The sequence below is a fragment of the Salvelinus fontinalis genome, chromosome 18, assembly GCF_029448725.1.
Source record: "Salvelinus fontinalis isolate EN_2023a chromosome 18, ASM2944872v1, whole genome shotgun sequence".
Classification (NCBI taxonomy): Eukaryota; Metazoa; Chordata; class Actinopteri; order Salmoniformes; family Salmonidae; genus Salvelinus; species Salvelinus fontinalis.
In genome coordinates, this window is record NC_074682.1 from 27,310,425 (window position 1) to 27,329,275 (window position 18,851).

Sequence of the window (18,851 nt, forward strand, 5' to 3'; positions counted from 1 at the left end):
ATAGATTTCACAAATGTGTAATTATCAGAAAACACTATGATACTAGATAATTCAAAGAGGTGTACGATAAATACCCTACTGAGTGCTCCCAACCTCACTTTTACATCGGCACAAAAACGCTTTCACTATAAGACAATACTTGCCATATGGCCTATGGAATGGGTATAGTAAAAGGCCAGCAACACTTGGCATTATTCAGCGCCACCATATATACAGTGCCTTCAGAAAGTATTCATACCCCTTGACTTACTCCACATTTTGTTGTGTTACAGTCTGAATTCAAAATATACATACAATACCTCATAATGACAAAGTGAAAACGTTTTAGGAAACTTTTGCTAATTCCTTGAAAATGAAATACAGAAATATACATTTTTGCATACATATTTAAACCCCTGAGTCAATACTTTGTAGAAGCTGCTTTGGTGGAGATTACAACGTTGAGTCATCTTGGGTATGCCTGTATCAGTTTTGCACATTTTGGATTTGGGGATTTTCTCCCATTCTTCCTTGCAGATTTTCTCAAGCTCTGTTAAGTTAGATGGGGAGTGGCAGTGAAAAGCAATCTTCAAGTCTTTCCACAGATTTTCAATTGGATTCAAGTCTTGGCTTTGGCTGGGCCACTCAAGTTCCTTCACATCCTTGTTCTGAAGCCATTCTATTGTTGCTTTGGCTGTATGCTTGGGGTCATTGTCCTGTTGGAATGTAAATCTTCGCCCCAGTCTAAGGTTGTTTGCACTCTGAAGCAGGTTCTCATCAAGGATTTGCCTGTATTTGGCTCCATTCATTGTTCCCTCTATCCTTACCAGTCTCCCAGCACCTGCCACTGAAAAGCATCGCCATAGCATGAGGCTGCCACCACCAATGTGTCACGGTAGGGATGGTGTTAGACGAGTAATGAGCTGTGCCTGGTTTTCTCCAGACATAGCACTTTGCATTCAGGTCAAAGAGTAACATTTTTGTCTCCTCAGACCACAACATATTTTCCCTTATAATCTCATAGTCTTTTAACTGCCTTCTGACATGCACTGTCAACTGTGGGACCTTATATAGACAGATGTGCTTCATTCTAAATTATGTCCAAACAATTGAATTGGCCACAGGTGGACTCCAATCAAATTGTAGTGACATCTCAAGGATTATCAAAGGAAATTAGACGCACCTGAGCTCAAGTTGGAGTGTCATAGCAAAAAGGTGTTAATACTTATGTACAGTAAATTAAATAATTCTGTATTTCATTTCCAATAAATGTGCTCAATTTTCTACAAATATGTTTTCACTTTGTCATTATTGGGTATTGTGTGTAGATAGGTGAAAAAACAAATCAATTAAATAAATTGAATCTGTAACAAATGTGGAATAGGTCAGGGGTATGCTATGAATTTCTGTAGGCACTTTCTAAATGGAGTACTCTAAACCCTAATTTTACGTCAGCAAAAATAATAGTTTTTTCACTATAAAGCAGATATGTATTTCATATACAGGGATTTGCGTTGTGGCCTATGGACTGGGTGCAGTAAAAGGCCAGAAACACTCTGTATTACGCAGCGCCTGATGAAATGACACCATGCAGTGCATTCGGAAAGTTCGGAAATTGTTTTCCTCATAGATCTGCATACAATACCCCATAAAGACAAAGTGAAACCAGGTTTTTAGACATATTTGCAAATGTATAATTTAAAAAAACAGAAATGCCTTATTTACATAAGTATTCAGACCCTTTGCTATGAGACTCAAAATTGAGCTCAGCTGCATCCTGTTTCCATTGATCATCCTTGATGTTTCTACAACTCGTCTGGAGTCCTCCTGTGGTAAATTCACTTGATTGGACATGATTTAGAAAGAAACACACCTGTCTATTAGATCCCCAAGAACACAGTGGCCTCCATCATTCTTAAAGGGAAGAAGTTTGGAACAACCAAGACTCTTCCTAGAGCTGGCCACCGCGCCAAACTAAGCAATCGGGGGAGAATGGCCTTGGTCAGGGAGATGACCAAGAATTCAATGGTCACTCTGACAGAGCTCCAGAGTTCGTCTGAGAAGATGGGAGAACCTTCCAGAAGGACAACCATCTCTGCAGCACTCCACCAATCAGGCCTTTATGGTAGAGTGGCCAGACAGAAGCCACTCCTCAGTAAAAGGCACATAACAGCCCGCTTGGAGTTTGCCAAAAGGCACCTAAAGGACTCTCAGGCCATGAGAAATAAGATTATCTGAACTGCTGAAACCAAGATTGAACTCTTTGACCTGAACAACAAGCGTAACATCTGGAGGGAACCTGGCACCATCCCTACTGAGAAGCATGGTGGTGGCAGCAACATGCTGTGGGAATGTTTTTCAGTGGCAGGGACTGGGAGACTAGTCAGGATTGAGGGAAAGATGAATGGAGCAAAGTACAGAGAGAACCTTGATGAAAACCTGCTCCAGAGCCCTCAGGACCTCAGACTGGGGTGAAGGTTCACATACCAACAGGACAATGACCCTAAGCACACAGCCAAGACGACGCAGGAATGGCTTTGGGACAGGTCCCTGAACGTCCTTGAGTGGCCCAGCCAGAGTCCGGACTTGAACCCGATCGAACATCTCTGGAGAGACCTGAATATAGTTGTGCAGCAACACTCCCCATCCAAGTACTGAGTAAGGGCCTCCCGGGTGGCACAGCGGTCTAAGGCACTGCATCGCAGTGTTTGAGGCATCACTATAGCACTGGGTTGGATCCCAGGCTGTGTCACAGCCGACTGTGACCGGGAGACCCATGAGTCGGCGCACAACTGGCAAAGAGTCGTTCTGTTTTTGGTTTGTCATTATGGGGTATTGTGTATAGATTGATGAGGGAATTTAAAAAAATCTATTTTAGAATAAGGCTGTAACATAACAAAATGGGGGAAAAGTCAAGGGGCCCAGGACCTCCGCATCCGGATTCTTCATCTGCGGGATTGTCTGAGACCAGCCACACGGACAGCTGATGAAACTCTGGATTTGCACAACCGAAGAATTTCTGCACAAACTGTCTCAGGGTAGCTCATCTGCGTGCTCGTCATCCTCACCGGGGTCTTGGCCTGACTGCAGTTTGGCACTGTAACTGACTTCAGTGGGCAAATGCTCACCTTCGATTGACACTGTTCCCCCGTGGGAGTTGAACCCACAACCCTGGCGTTGTAAGTGCCATGCTCTACTAACTGAGCCACACGTGACATTGTTGTGCCAGTCATCCGCCACCATCACATCATGTTTCAGCATGATAATACACAGCCTCATGCCGCAAGGATCTGTACATAATTCCTGGAAGCTGAAAATGTCCCAGTTTTTCCATGGCCTGCATTCTCACCAGATATGTCACCCAGCGTGTTTCAGTTCCCACCAATATCCAGCAACGTTGCACAACAATTTAAGAGGAGTGGAACAACATTCCCCAGGCCACAATCATTTGCCTGATCAACTCTATTTGAAGGAGATGTGTCACTGCATGAGGCAAATGGTGGTCACACCAGATACTGACTGGTATTCTGATCCACACCCCTACCTTTTTTTAAGATATCTGTGACCAACAGATGCATATCTGTATTCCCAGTCATGTGAAATCCATAGACCAGGGCCTAATGAATTTATTTCAATTGACTGAATTCCTTATGTGAACTGTCAAATATTAGAAATTGTTGCATGTTGTGTTTGTATTATTGTTCCTTGTATATTCTAGAGACTCTACTGAGTACGCCCAACCCCACTTTTAGATCAGCACAAATAAAATAAAAATCACTATAGAGCCCAATATTTTCAACATACAAGCCAGAACATTGTATTGTCAATGGTGGTCTTAAAATAATATGTTTAAAAACATATATATATTCATAAATCCCTACTTGTATTTGCTTATAAGTGCAGAAAACATGAATCGACTGATTAAAATGTGATTTTTGTTACGTTATCCACCTTGCAATGTTTTATTTTGAAGGTTTCCTCATTACCATAGTAAACTGACGTCGTCGTTAGTGTCGCTAGCGTAATAGTAGTGATGCAGGAGGTGAACAAATATAAATGATAAAAGGCTACAGATGAAAGGGGAAAGTATCTTCAATCTTGAACCTAGGGGAAATGGTTGTTGCTTGCTAGCGTTCACAAGCACCGCGTTAGCAACAAAATAGCCTAAACGTTTCCTTGAAAATGTCTAAAATGCAGCTGTTGCAGGTTTATCTAAACGAGCGGTTAACAGCGGTGGCTGTTGAGATATTTGGGGCAGTGGAAAATACCATAGGAGAGTACCAGGAAGAAATCTCCCGTTCAAATGAGGAGATCGAACGTCTACGGAGGCTGCTGGATTTGGTTTTCCAACCCGACATAAAGCTACAGAGAGCAGGTTAGTAGTTAGCCCAATAATGGACTAAAGGAACCCAACTTTACTCCGTAAGGAATTTACAAGTTCTGTGTAAAGGCAAATTGGCACTCGAAGCCAAAACAGCCAAATACTCCATGTAAATATGAATCGATTCTCAATTGCGGCACGGTTCTATAAACATAAATCTCCTTATTTTAATATCACAAAATAATTTACCTGAAAAATACACACATACACTGTTTTACCCGGTTTTAAGTTGCAGCAGATATTTTCAGTGACAACATGTTTGTGGCGTCCGTCTTCCATTAACACAGGGGTTCGCAGACAGCTAATAGCACAGGTAGTCTATTCTGTCTTCTGTCTGTTTTCCGTAAACAAGTGCTGTAACATGGACATATCATATGGCCTTGTGGGAACCTAACCCGATAAAAGGTGTGTAATTGAACCTTATTGTTTGCTGATATGAAAGATGTTTCTCGTGTTTCCAAAATCGTACCGAAAGCGGTGCGTATTAATGTTTAGAGCAAACATCGGGGCTCTTAGCAAAACTCCCCTGGTCAGATCAGAACATACTGTCGTCAATAGCCGCTGAAGCAGTTAGTGTCTATGAATGGATAGTTCGTAGTGAATGAAGACCGCTGCAAGCTAGCTCAATCAATGTGATTGAACCAGCCAGGCCTGCCAATCAACTGATTGACTAATTTTTTATCCAATCCTCTCAGACCCCCAGCAGCTCATTCTCCCTGTCCCTGAAGAGGAGGTTCCCACTGAGCAGCAGCACTGTGAGCAGGAGTGGAGCCCCAGTCTGGGCCAGGAGGACCCAGAGCCCACTCTGATTAAAGAGGAACAGGAAGAGTTTGGGACCAGTCAGGAGGAAGAGCAGCTTCAGGGGCTGGAGTCTGATATCAAAGAGGTCATATTCTCTCCTCCCTCTCCTCCCCAGCCCTCACATCATCTCCAAACCCAAACTGTGGAGAACAGAGAGAGGGACGCTCTACCTACCAAAACAAGTGAAGAGATCAAAACGGAACCGGATGGAGAGGGCTATGGAGAATCTGAAGCAAACAATGAATTACAGCCCCTCTCTCCAGTAAATTCTGACTGTTCTGCAGCTCATATTGGGAACAGTGAAAGTATAGGGCTAATGTCAGGGTTACAGCCACTCAAATCAAAGACAACATGGACAAAGAAAGTACAAAGCTCTATTAAGACCAGGGAAGCCAGTGAACTGAAAGTTCCATTGAGGGCGGCTCACTCAGGGGAGAGACCACACAGGTGTCCTGTCTGCAGGAAATGCTTTCTGAAAATTAGCATTTTAAAAACTCATCAGAGAATTCACACTGGGGAGAAACCATATTGCTGCAATGTATGTGGCAAATGCTTCAGCCGGATGGGACACCTGACTGAACATATGAGAACTCACACTGGGGAGAAACCATATCAGTGCAAAGGATGTGGCAAATGCTTCAGCCGAATGAGAAACCTGACTGTTCATATGAGGACTCACACAGATGAGAGACCATATAAGTGCCCCATGTGTGTAGAATGCTTCAGATCAGCAAGTCATCTAAAATGGCACCAGCGAAGACATCACACAGGAGAGAAACCACGTTGCTGACTTTGTGGTAAATGCTTCACTTGTAAGAACTGAGGATGAGAATGAACCCAGAGGGATAAACATGACAGTGCTGCTTGGGGCAAAATTGTACTCTCACTTGTAGGAGGACCTTTCCATTGTAAAACGCTGATGTTTCATAACCCTTCTGAGCATGGCACAAATGTATATACGGTAATACGTTTTTCAGAACCTAGTAGTTATTTGGCAATTCCAGCATTATTTGCACACAAAATCACAATTTATATGTCTCACAGAATGGACAAACAAAATGTAAATGAAACTTTTGATGTGTGTCTATATTACCCCTTGGGGGGAGTGTTTACCCCCTAAAAGCAGACTTGTAAATATTGACATGTTGGACAAATAATGCAAATAAGAAGTGTTCTGGATGTTACACACCCTCTGTTCTGGATGTTACACACCCTCTGTTCTGGATGTTACACACCCTCTGTTCTGGATGTTACACACCCTCTGTTCTGGATGTTACACACCCTCTGTTCTGGATGTTACACACCCTCTGTTCTGGATGTTACACACCCTCTGTTCTGGATGTTACACACCCTCTGTTCTGGATGTTACACACCCTCTCTTCTGGATGTTACACACCCTCTCTTCTGGATGTTACAGGGAATTGAACATATTAGCAAAAGTATGAGTGAGGTCAAAACATGGATTTCCATTTCGATCACAAAAAACTATAATTTTCAAAAGATTGTAACAACTTATGGATGTTACAGAATCTGAAAGTTTTATTGATCAAAATCAAAAAATATTTTTGGGGGGAATGTTTTTCAAATGTCAGCAGAAGGCATAGTATCTCAGGATTACATAATTGCAGTTAACCTATTAGGGTGTGGTATTTAGGCTATGTTTTGTCTTTAAATACACTATATATACAAAAGTATGTGGACACCCTTTCAAATTAGTAGATTTCAACCACACCCGTTGCTGACAGGTGTAAAGAGAAAAAAAAAAAAAAAAAAGATGTTATTGCAGGTGTAGTGAAATGCTTGTGTTCATAGCTCCAACATTGCAGTAATATTTAACAATTCACACAAATCTAAAAAGTAAACGGATGGAATTAAGAAATATTAGGACGAGCAATGTCGGAGTCCGGAGTATAAATATACACTGAGTATACAAAACATTAAGAACACTTGCTCTTTCCATGACTGACTAATCTGGTGAATCCAGGTGAAAGCTATGATCCCTTAATTGAAGTCACTTGATAAATCCACTTCAATCAGTGTAGATGAAGTAGAGGAGACGGGTTAAAGAAGGATTTCTAAGTCTTGAGACAATTGAGACTCGGATTAGGCATGAGTGCCATTCAGAGGGTGAATGGGCAACACAGAAGATTTAAGTGCCTTTGAACAGGGTATATTAGTAGGTGCCAGGCGCACCAGTTTGTGTCAAGAACTGCAACGGTTTTTCCCGCTAAACAGTTTCTGGTGTGTATCAACAATGATCCAACACCCAAAGGACATCCAGCCAACTCGACACAACTGTGGGAAGCATTGAAGTCAACATTGGGCAGTATCCTTGTGGAACGCTTGACACCTTGTAGAGTCCATGCCCCGATAACTTGAGACTGTTCTGAGGGCAAAGGGGGGGTGTAACTCAATATTAGGAAGGTGTTCCTAATGTTTGATAGACTCTGTGTGTGTGTGTGTATATATACACACACAAGTTTGGGGTCACTTAGAAATGTCCTTGTTTTTGAAAAAAGCAAAAAAATGTTGTCCATTTTAAAATAACATCAAATGGATCAGGAATACAGTGTAGACATTGTTAACGTTGTAAATTACATTTGTAGCTGGAAACGGCAGATTTTTTTTAATGGAATATCTACATAGGCGTACAAAGCAACAGTGAAGAGGCGACTCCGGGAGGCTGGCCTTCTAGTCAGAGTTCCTCTGTCCCGTGTGTGTGTTATTTTTCCCATCTTAATCTATTCTTTTTATTGACCAGTCTGAGATATGGCTTTTTCTTTGCAACTCTGCCGAGAAGGCCAGTATCCCGGAGTTGCCTCTTCACCTTTGACATTGAGACTGATGTTTTGCCGGTACTATTTAATGAAGCTGCCAGTTGAGGACTTGTGAGTCGTCTGTTTCTCAAACTAACATAATTGCAAAAGGGTTTAAAAAAGCACAAAGCAGATAAGGCTTAATAATTCATAAAGGTCAGGTTAACTGACTGATATTATGGCATATAATAAATTATATAAGATCTCCTAAGCCTGTGTTTACCACCGACCTTGCTAACATAATTGCAAAAGGGTTTTCTAATGATCAATTGTCCCTTTAAATTTATAAACTTGGATTAGCTAACACAATTGGAACACAGGAGTGATAGTTGCTGATAATGGGCCTTTGTACACCTATGTAGAGATTCCATTAAAAATCAGCCGTTCCAGCTACAAATGTAATTTACAACATTAACAATGTCTACACTGTATTTTTGATCAATTTGATGTTATTTTAATGGACAAAAAATTAGCTTTTCTTTCAAAAACAAGGACATTTCTAAGTGACCCCAAACTTTTGAACGGTATTGTATATACTGAAAAATATATATAAATGCAACATGTAAAGTGTTGATCCCATGTTTCATGAGCTGAAATAAAATATCCCAGAAATGTTCCATACGCGCAAAATGTATTTCTCTCAAATTTTGTTTACATCCCTGTTAGGAAGCATTTCTCATTTGCCAAGATAATCCATCCACCCTACAGGTGTGGCATATCAAAAAACTGATTAAACAGCATGATCATTACACAGGTGCACATTGTGCTGGGGACAATAAAAGGCCACTCTAAAACGTGCACTTTTGTCACACAACACAATGCCTCAAATTTTGAGGGTGCATGCAATTGGCATGCTGACTGCAGGAATCTCCACCAGAGCTGTTTCCAGGGAATTTAATGTTAATTTCTCTACCATAAGCGGCAATGTCGTTTTAGAGAATTTGGCAGTACGTCCAACCCGCCTCACAACCGCAGACCACATGCAACCATGACCTTCAAATCCGGCATCTTCACCTGTGGGATGGTCTGAGACCAGCCATCTGGACAGCTGATGAAACTAGGGGCTTGCAAACCTGGATTTCTGTACAACATTTCAGAAACCATCTCAGGGAAGCTCATCTGTGTGCTCGTCGTCCTCACCAGGGACTTGACCTGACTGCAGTTCGGCGTTGTAACCAACTTCAGTGGGCAAATGTTCACCTTCGATAGCCACTGGCACGCTGGAGGAGTGTACTCTTCACAGATTAATCCCGGTTTCAACTGTACCGGGCAGATAGTGTTTATGGGAGAGCAGTTTGCTGATGTCAACATTGTGCCCCATGGTGGGGTTATGGTATTGGTAGGCATAATTGCATTTTATTGATGGTAATTTCAATAAGCAGCTCGGCGACGCAAACAATGCATTCTTTATCAGAAGTTTGGACCGACCACCTATACCAAACAGGTCGGTAACAGACCTGGGGCATTGGGATATTTTTTAGACTAGAGGGAAAAGTGCCTCTTACCAGCCCTCCAACACCACTTCCAGCAGCATCTGGTCTCCCATCCAGGGACTGACCAGGACCAACCCTGCTTAGCTTCAGAAGCAAGCCAGCAGTGGTATGCAGGGTGGTATGCTGCTGGTCAATGAAGCTCATGACAAAAGTATGATGCCATAGTTTCAGTGGTGGAAAAAGTACTCAGTTGTCATACTTGAGTAAAAGGAAAGACATCTTAATAGAAAAGGACTCAAGTAAAAGTCACCCAGTAAAATACTACTTGAGTAAAAGTCTAATAGCATCTGGTTTTAAATGTACTTAAGTACAGTGGTGGAAAAAGCACTCAGTTGTAATACTTGAGTAAAAGTAAATGCTATCCTTCAAATTCCTTATATTAAGCAAACCAGAGGCTGCAATTTTTTTAAATATACGTGTATATATTTTTTACGGACAGACGCGAACACTCCAATATTCATAAATAATTTGCAAACGCAGTATTTGTGTTTAGTGAGTCCGCCAGATCAGAGGCAGTAGGGATGACAATGTGTTAAATCAAATTGTCACATGCAAATAGTCTGGGTAGCCATTTGATTATCTGTCCAGGAGTCTTATGGCTTGGGTGTAGAAGCTGTTAAGAAACCTTTTGGATCTAGACTTGGCACCCTGGTACCGCTTACTGTGCGGTAGCAGAGACAACAGTCTATGACTAGGGTGGCTGGAGTCGTAACAATTTGTAGGGCCTTCCTCTGACACTGCCTGGTATAGAGGTCTTGGACGGCAGGAAGCTTGGCCCCAGTGATGTACTGTGCCGTACGCTCTACCCTCTGTAGTACCTTGTGGTCGGAGGCCAAGCAGTTGCCATACCAGACAGCAACCAGTCAGGATGTTCTCATTGGTGCAGCTGTAGAACGTTTTGAGGATCTGAGGACCCATGCCAAATCTTTTCAGTATCCTGAGGGGGAATAGGCTTTGTTGTGCCCTCTTCACGACTGTCTTGGTGTGTTTGGAGGGAGAGGTTGTTATCCTGGCACCACACGGCCAGGTCTCTGACCTCCTCCCTAAAGGCTGTCTCATCGTTGTCGGTGATCAGGCCTACCACTGTTGTGTCGTCAGCAAACTTAATGATGGTGTTGGAGTTGTCGTATCTTATCCATCATTAAAAGGTGAAGACTTATTTCATCAAATCAATTCTCTGTAATTATTATTACGTGATTCAACTAATCATGTAAATTTTATTAACTAGGAAGTCGGGGCACCACAGAAAATCTTCAGATTACAAAGTTATATTTTTCAGAATAAAACTATCTGATCAATAATTCTTCTATTAATGAATTATTCTTTACCTCACGTCAGTCTCATTCCAAACGTTGTCAATTGTTGGTTATCTGCACGAACACAGCTTTTACTATAAATTATCCATACACCAATTGGCTTAGTTAGTTAGTAAATAAATGATTAAATAATCACAGAAATGCACAAACAAATAAACAGTAGATATTGGTTACTAACAAGGATAGGGGAAATTCCCTCGTGGGCTAAGCCGATATGACGGCTTGTTGGACAAAGGGAAGTGGGTGTAGACAGAGAGAGCAGGAAAGGAAAATGGGATCACTATACACAGTTGATAATTATATTAATTGAAATGCAAATCCTTTGCACATGAACGCTCACTCATTCGGGAATAATTGCAATCAATATATATTTACGCCCATGTGTTGTTGTGATTTTCTCTGTTGGAATCCGGTTCGTCTGCTGGAGAGTTCATCCGTCTCGCTCTCTTTCTGTTTCCCTGAAGATCAAAGTAGTTGGTTAGAATGGATACTTCAGAGTACCATTCAGAAATGTTGTCATAGATGGATGTTTCGGCGATTGTTGTTATTCTCGTCCCAGGTTTCCACCATATCTAGCTGCAGACTAGTAATTAGTATCTAAGATTTGCTCGTATTCTGTCGGGATCGATAGTCTCAGAGTTGAACCATTTCCAGCCATGTAGCCAATGCTCCATGTGGTATGGTTAGGAATTCAATAACTATTCACAATCACAGCTCATGCTGTGGGTTTGCTTAGTCTTGGTACTCAAACCTATGCCACCCCAGCTTACACCGAGGTATGCGTGCTGAAGAGGATTTCCTAAGGTGGGGGTTTTATTCGTAACAATAGGAAAGGGCGATTCCATGACTTCAGATCATGTCTGTGCTCACGGGGGTGGGCCAATGACTTAGTTAACTTTAAAGGGAATTAATTCTCTCACATTAAAGGTTTAACATCACATTACATAATTTCACAAATAGTTTCATCTTTACTCATTCATTTTATACAAGAATTAGATGCAAACACCACAATTGAGAAATGTACACATTCAGAGATATACAGTGGGGCAAAAAAGTATTTAGTCAGCCACCAATTGTGCAAGTTCTCCCACTTAAAAAGATGAGGCCTGTAATTTTCATCATAGGTACACTTTAACTATGACAGACAAAATGAGGGGAAAAAATCCAGAAAATCACATTGTAGGATTTTTAATGAATTTATTTGCAAATTATGGTGGAAAATAAGTATTTGGTCACCTACAAACAAGCAAGATTTCTGGCTCTCACAGACCTGTAACTTCTTCTCTAAGAGGCTCCTCTGTCCTCCACTCGTTACCTGTATTAATGGCACCTGTTTGAACTTGTTATCAGTATAAAATACACCAGTCCACAACCTCAAACAGTCACACTCCAAACTCCACTATGACCAAGACAAAAGAGCTGTCAAAGGACACCAGAAACAAAATTGTAGACCTGCACCAGGCTGGGAAGACTGAATCTGCAATAGGTAAGCAGCTTGGTTTGAAGAAATCAACTGTGGGAGCAATTATTAGGAAATGGAAGACATACAAGACCACTGATAATCTCCCTCGATCTGGGGCTCCACGCAAGATCTCACCCCGTGGGGTCAAAATGATCACAAAAAAATCCCAGAACCACACGAGGGTACCTAGTGAATGACCAACAGAGAGCCGGGACCAAAGTAACAAAGCCTACCATCAGTAACACACTACGCCGCCAGGGACTCAAATCCTGCAGTGCCAGACGTATCCCCCTGCTTAAGCCAGTACATGTCCAGGCCCGTCTGAAGTTTGCTAGAGAGCATTTGGATGATCCAGAAGAAGATTGGGAGAATGTCATATGGTCAGATGAAACCAAAATAGAACTTTTTGGTAAAAATTCAACTCGTCGTGTTTGGAGAACAAAGAATGCTGAGTTGCATCCAAAGAACACCATACCTACTGTGAAGCATGGGGGTGGAAACATCATGCTTTGGGGCTGGTTTTCTGCAAAGGGACCAGGACGACTGATCCGTGTAAAGGAAAGAATGAATGGGGCCATGTATCGTGAGATTTTGAATGAAAACCTCCTTCCATCAGCAAGGGCATTGAAGATGAAACGTGGCTGGGTCTTTCAGCATGACAATGATCCCAAACACACCGCCTGGGCAACCAGGAGTGGCTTCATAAGAAGCATTTCAAGGTCCTGGAGTGCCCTAGCCAGTCTCTAGATCTCAACCCCATAGAAAATCTTGAGGGAGTTGAAAGTCCGTGTTGCCCAGCAACAGCCCCAAAACGTCACTGCTCTAGAGGAGATTTGCATGGAGGAATGGGCCAAAATACCAGCAACAGTGTGTGAAAACCTTGTGAAGACTTACAGAAAACGTTGACCTCTGTCATTGCCAACAAAGGGTATATAACAAAGTATTGAGAAACTTTTGTTGTTGACCGAATACTTATTTTCCACCATAATTTGCAAATAAATTCATAAAAAATCCTACAATGTGATTTTCTGGATTTTTTTTTCTAATTTTGTCTGTCATAGTTGAAGTGTACCTATGATGAAAATTACAGGCCTCTCATCTTTTTAAGTGGGAGAACTTGCACAATTGGTGGCTGACTAAATACTTCTTTGACCCACTGTAGTTATATGTGTTTCCTGTCCTTCATGAGGTCACCAAACGAAACACACAACATAACTGTCCCTTAAGTGTCCACCATTCCCACATTCTCAGTAGTGGACATATAGTTTCAGTTTTCCCATTTTGGGGATTTAGGAGTTCGACCATGTGAAATCCTTTGTTCACTTTGGTCTCTCTCTCTGCATGAAAAGGAGGAGAGAGTCTCCACCAGGAATTTATGACCTGAGATAACAGAACCTGGGTGTAGAAGAGAGTGGCAGAGGGGGAAGCCACGATCTACACCCGAAAAGGGCCACGTCATGACAGAGTCGTGCCTGGCCATGCAGTCATGAGTGAACAGGGAGTACAGGAGGGGACTGAGCATGTACCCCTGAGGGGCCCCCCTGTTGAGGATCAGCGTGGCAGATGTGTTGTTACCTACCCTTACCACCTGGGGGCGGCCAATCAGGAAGTCCAGGATCCAGTTGCAGAGGGAGGTGTTTAGTCCCAGGGTCCTTAGCTTAGTGATGATGAGCTTTGAGGGCACTATGGTGTTGAACGCTGAGCTGTAGTCAATGAATAGCATTCTCACGTAGGTGTTACTTTTGTTCAGGTGTGAAAGGGCAGTGCAATAGAGATTGCATCATATGTGGATCTGTTGGGGCGGTATACAAATTGGAGTGGGCCTAGGGTTTCTGGGAAAATGGTGTTGATGTGAGCCATGACCAGCCTTTCAAAGAACTTCTTGGCTACAGACGTTAGTGCTACAGGGCGGTAGTCATTTAGGCATGTTACCTTCGTATTCTTGGGCATAGGGACTATGGTGGTCTGCTTCTAACAGGTTGGTCTTACAGACTCAGTCATATTGATAGGTATGTGAATTGGACCATATTGCTATCCTGCCTGAGCATTCAAAATGGAACGAGTACTTTTGGGTGTCAGGGAAAATGAATGGGAGTAAAAAGTACATATTTTCTTTAGGAATGTAGTGGAGTAAATGTAAAAGTAGTAAAACATAAAAAGTAAAGTACAGTTACAACTAACAAAACAACTAAGTAGTACTTCAAAGTTTTTGTACTTACAGTGCCTTAAGAATTATTCATAACCCTTGACTTATTCCACATTGTGTTGTGTTACAGCCTGAATTCAAAATTGATTAAATCGATTTATTTTTCTCACCCATCTACACACAGTACCCTGTAATGACAATGTTTAAACATGTTTTTAGAAATTCTTGCAAATGTATTTAAAATGAAAAACATAAATATTTGATTTACATCAGTATTAACACCCCGAGTCAATACTTTGTAGAATCACTTTTGGCAGCGATTACAGCTGTGAGTCATTCTGGGTAAGTCTAAACGCTTTCCACACCCGGATTGTGCAACATTTGCCCTTTTATTATTTTCAAAAGTCTTCAAGCTCTGTCGAATTGATTGTTGATCATTGCTAGACAACCATTTTCAGGTCTTGCCATGGGTTTTCAAGTACATTTAAGTAAAAAATGTTAATTTGGCCACTCAGGAACATTCAGTCTTGTTCGTAAGCATCTCCAGTGTAGATTTGGCCTTAACTTTAGGTTACTTTCCTGCTGAAAGGGGAATTAATTTCCCAATGTCTTCTGGAATGCAGACTGTACCGGGTTTTGCTCTAGGATTTTACCTGTGCTCCATTCGGTTTATTTTCTTATCCTGAAACACTCCCCAGTCCTTAACTATTGCAAGCATACCCATAACATGATGCAGCCACCAATATCCTTGAAAATATTAAGAGTGATACTCAGTAATGTGTTGTATTGGATTTGTCCCAAACATAACACCTTTTGAATTCAGGAAATTTTTTGCAGTATTACTTTTAGTGCGTTGTTGAAAACAGGATGCATGTTTTGAAATATTTTTATTCTGTACAGGCTTCCATCTTTTCACTCTGTCAATTATGTTAGTATTGTGGAGTACCTACAATGTTGTTGATCAGTCCTCAGTTTTCTACTATCACAGCCATTAAACTCTAACTGTTTTAAGTCACCATTGGCTTAATGGTGAAATCCCTGAGAGATTTCCTTCCTCTCTGGCAACTGAGTTAGGAAGGACGCCTGTATCTTTGTAGTGACTGGGTGTATTGATACGCCATCCAAAGTGTAATTAATAACTTCACCATGCTCAAAGCAATATTCAATGTCTGCTTTTTTTCACCATCTACCAATAGGCGCCCTTCTTTGTGAGGCATTGGAAAACCTCCCTGGTCTTTTTGGTTGAATATTTGTTTGAAATTCACTGCTCAAGTGAGGGACTTTACAGATAATTGTATGCGTGGGGTACAGAGATGAGGTAGTCATTCAAAAATCATGTTAAACACTATTATTGCACATCGAGTCCATGCAACTTGTTGTGACTTTTAAGCACATTTTCACTCCTGAACTTATTTAGGCTTGCCATAACAAAGGGGTTGAATAGTTATTGACTCAAGACATTTCAGCTTTTAATTTTTAATCAATTTGTACAAATTTCAAAAAATAATTCCCTTTTGACATTATGGGGCAATGTGTGTAGGCAAGTGACAAACAATCTGAATTTTAATCCATTTGAAATTCAGGCAGTAACACAACAAAATGTGGAAAAGTCAAGGGGTGTGAATACTTTCTGAAGGCACTGTAAGTACACTATATATACACACAAAAGTATGTAGACACCCCTTCAAATTAGTGGATTTGGCTATTTCAGCCACACTCGTTACTGACAGGTGTATAAAATCGAGTACGCCTCCATGCAATATCCATAGACAAACATTGGCAGTAGAATGGCCTTACTGAAGAGTTCAGTGACTTTCAATGTGGCACCGTCATAAGATGCCACCTTTCCAACAAGTCAGTTCGTCAAATTTCTGCCCTGCTGCAGCTGCCCCAGTCAACTGTAAGTGCTGTTGTTGTGAAGTGGAAATGTCTTGGAGCAACAACACCTCAGCCGCGAAGTGGTAGGCCACATGAGCTCACAGAAGGTGACTGGCAAGTGCTGAATCGCCTAGCGCGTAAAATTTGTCTGTCCTCAGTGGAAAGCCTTCACAGAAGAGTGGAGGCTGTTATAGCAGCAAAGGGATACCAACTCCATATTAATGCCTATGATTTTGGAATGAGATGTTCGATGAGCAGGTGTCTACTTTTTGGTCATGTGGTGTACTTTACACCACTGCATAGTTTTCAAAATACCGGTAGTTTATTTGAGAAGATATATAAATTATCTGTGCATTTGAACAACAGCATAAATACACTTATTTCACTTCCACCATGTCAAAAATGAAATGACCACTGCTGCCACTGTTTTGAACAGATTAGATTATACTATTCAGAACAAGCAGCCAGCTCAAGAACGAGTGCACCAGGGAGAACGGTCGTCACTAGTTACCAATGCTAAGTCATAAAGCCTGCCTATTTCAACAGTAAAAAATAAAATCTTTCAGTCATTTAGCAGACGCTCTCATCCAGAGTGATTTACAGTGCATACATTTTCACACTAGTCCCCCATGAGTTTCGAATCCACAATGCTGGCATTTAAAACACCATGCTCTACCAACTGAGCCACATGGGACAACCTCTACAGTTTCTTTTCTGAAAATGTGATTTTAAACCTAACCTTAATCATACTGCTAACCTTAAAAGCAATTGTTTGTTTAAATTAGGGAGAACGAAATAAGCATGCAGATGCAATAAAGGAAAACATGATCTATCTGGGGATAGCTAGCTAATATCATGTCACAAAGCAAGATGCACTAGCCAGATAACCTTCATTCTGAAATTTCTTCATACACTGCTCAAAAAAATAAAGGGAACACTTAAACAACACAATGTAACTCCAAGTCAATCACACCTCTGTGAAATCAAACTGTCCACTTAGGAAGCAACACTGATTGACAATAAATGTCACATGCTGTTGTGCAAATGGATAGGACAAAAGGTGGAAATTATAGGCAATTAGCAAGACACCCCCAATAAAGGAGTGATTCTGCAGGTGGTGACCACAGACCACTTCTCAGTTCCTATGCTTCCTGGCTGATGTTTTGGTCACTTTTGAATGCTGGCGGTGCTCTCACTCTAGTGGTAGCATGAGACGGAGTCTACAACCCACACAAGTGGCTCAGGTAGTGCAGCTCATCCAGGATGGCACATCAATGCGAGCTGTGGCAAGAAGGTTTGCTGTGTCTGTCAGCGTAGTGTCCAGAGCATGGAGGCGCTACCAGGAGACAGGCCAGTACATCAGGAGACGTGGAGGAGGCTGTAGGAGGGCAACAACCCAGCAGCAGGACTGCTACCTCCGCCTTTGAGCAGGAGGAGCACTGCCAGAGCCCTGCAAAATTATCTCCAGCAGGCCACAAATGTGCATGTGTCTGCTCAAACGGTCAGAAACAGACTCCATGAGGGTGGTATGAGGGCCCGACGTCCACAGGTGGGGGTTGTGCTTACAGCCCAACACCGTGCAGGACGTTTGGCATTTGCCAGAGATCACCAATATTGGCAAATTCGCCACTGGCGCCCTGTGCTCTTCACAGATGAAAGCAGGTTCACACTGAGCACATGAGCACATGTGACAGACGTGACAGAGTCTGGAGACGCCGTGGAGAACGTTCTGCTGCCTGCAACATCCTCCAGCATGACCGGTTTGGCGGTGGTTCAGTCATGGTGTGGAGTGGCATTTCTTTGTGGGGCCGCACAGCCCTCCATGTGCTCGCCAGAGGTAGCCTGACTGCCATTAGGTACCGAGATGAGATCCGCAGAGCCCTTGTGAGACCATATGCTGACACATGCACATTTGTGGCCTGATGGAGGTCATTTTGCAGGGCTCTGGCAGTGCTCCTCCTGCTCAAAGGCGGAGGTAGCGGTCCTGCTGCTGGGTTGTTGCCCTCCTACGGCCTCCTCCACGTCTCCTGATGTACTGGCCTGTCTCCTGGTAGCGCCTCCATGCTCTGGACACTACGCTGACAGACACAGCAAACCTTCTTGCCACAGCTCGCATTGATGTGCCATCCTGGATGAGCTGCACTACCTGAGCCACTTGTGTGGGTTGTAGACTCCGTCTCATGCTACCACTAGAGTGAAAGCTCCGCCAGCATTCAAAAGTGACCAAAGCATCAGCCAGGAAGCATAGGAACTGAGAAGTGGTCTGTGGTCACCACCTGCAGAATCACTCCTTTATTGGGGGTGTCTTGCTAATTGCCTATAATTTCCACCTTTTGTCTATTTCATTTGTACAACAGCTTGTGACATTTATTGTCAATCAGTGTTGCTTCCTAAGTGGACAGTTTGATTTCACAGAAGTGTGATTGACTTGGAGTTACATTGTGTTGTTTAAGTGTTTCCTTTATTTTTTTGAGCAGTGTATTTCAGAGTTAGTCAGATAGTTTAGAAAGACTTGAAATTGGAGCTAAAAAAAAGTGTTGTCCTTCCAGATCCGCTATGAGAAGGTTCTAGCTAGTGTC

The 18,851-nt window shown here is 42.2% G+C and overlaps 1 protein-coding gene across 1 annotated transcript; it reads left to right on the plus strand.

Annotated features, from left to right (window-relative positions):
- Positions 1 to 3,990: 3,990 nt before the first annotated feature.
- Positions 3,991 to 8,607, plus strand: LOC129815243 (zinc finger and SCAN domain-containing protein 22-like). Its single transcript, XM_055868855.1, has 2 exons — positions 3,991 to 4,354; positions 5,056 to 8,607. The coding sequence occupies exons 1-2, from the start codon at positions 4,162 to 4,164 to the stop codon at positions 5,949 to 5,951; spliced, it is 1,089 nt and encodes a 362-aa protein (XP_055724830.1). The 5' UTR covers positions 3,991 to 4,161; the 3' UTR covers positions 5,952 to 8,607.
- Positions 8,608 to 18,851: the final 10,244 nt, after the last annotated feature.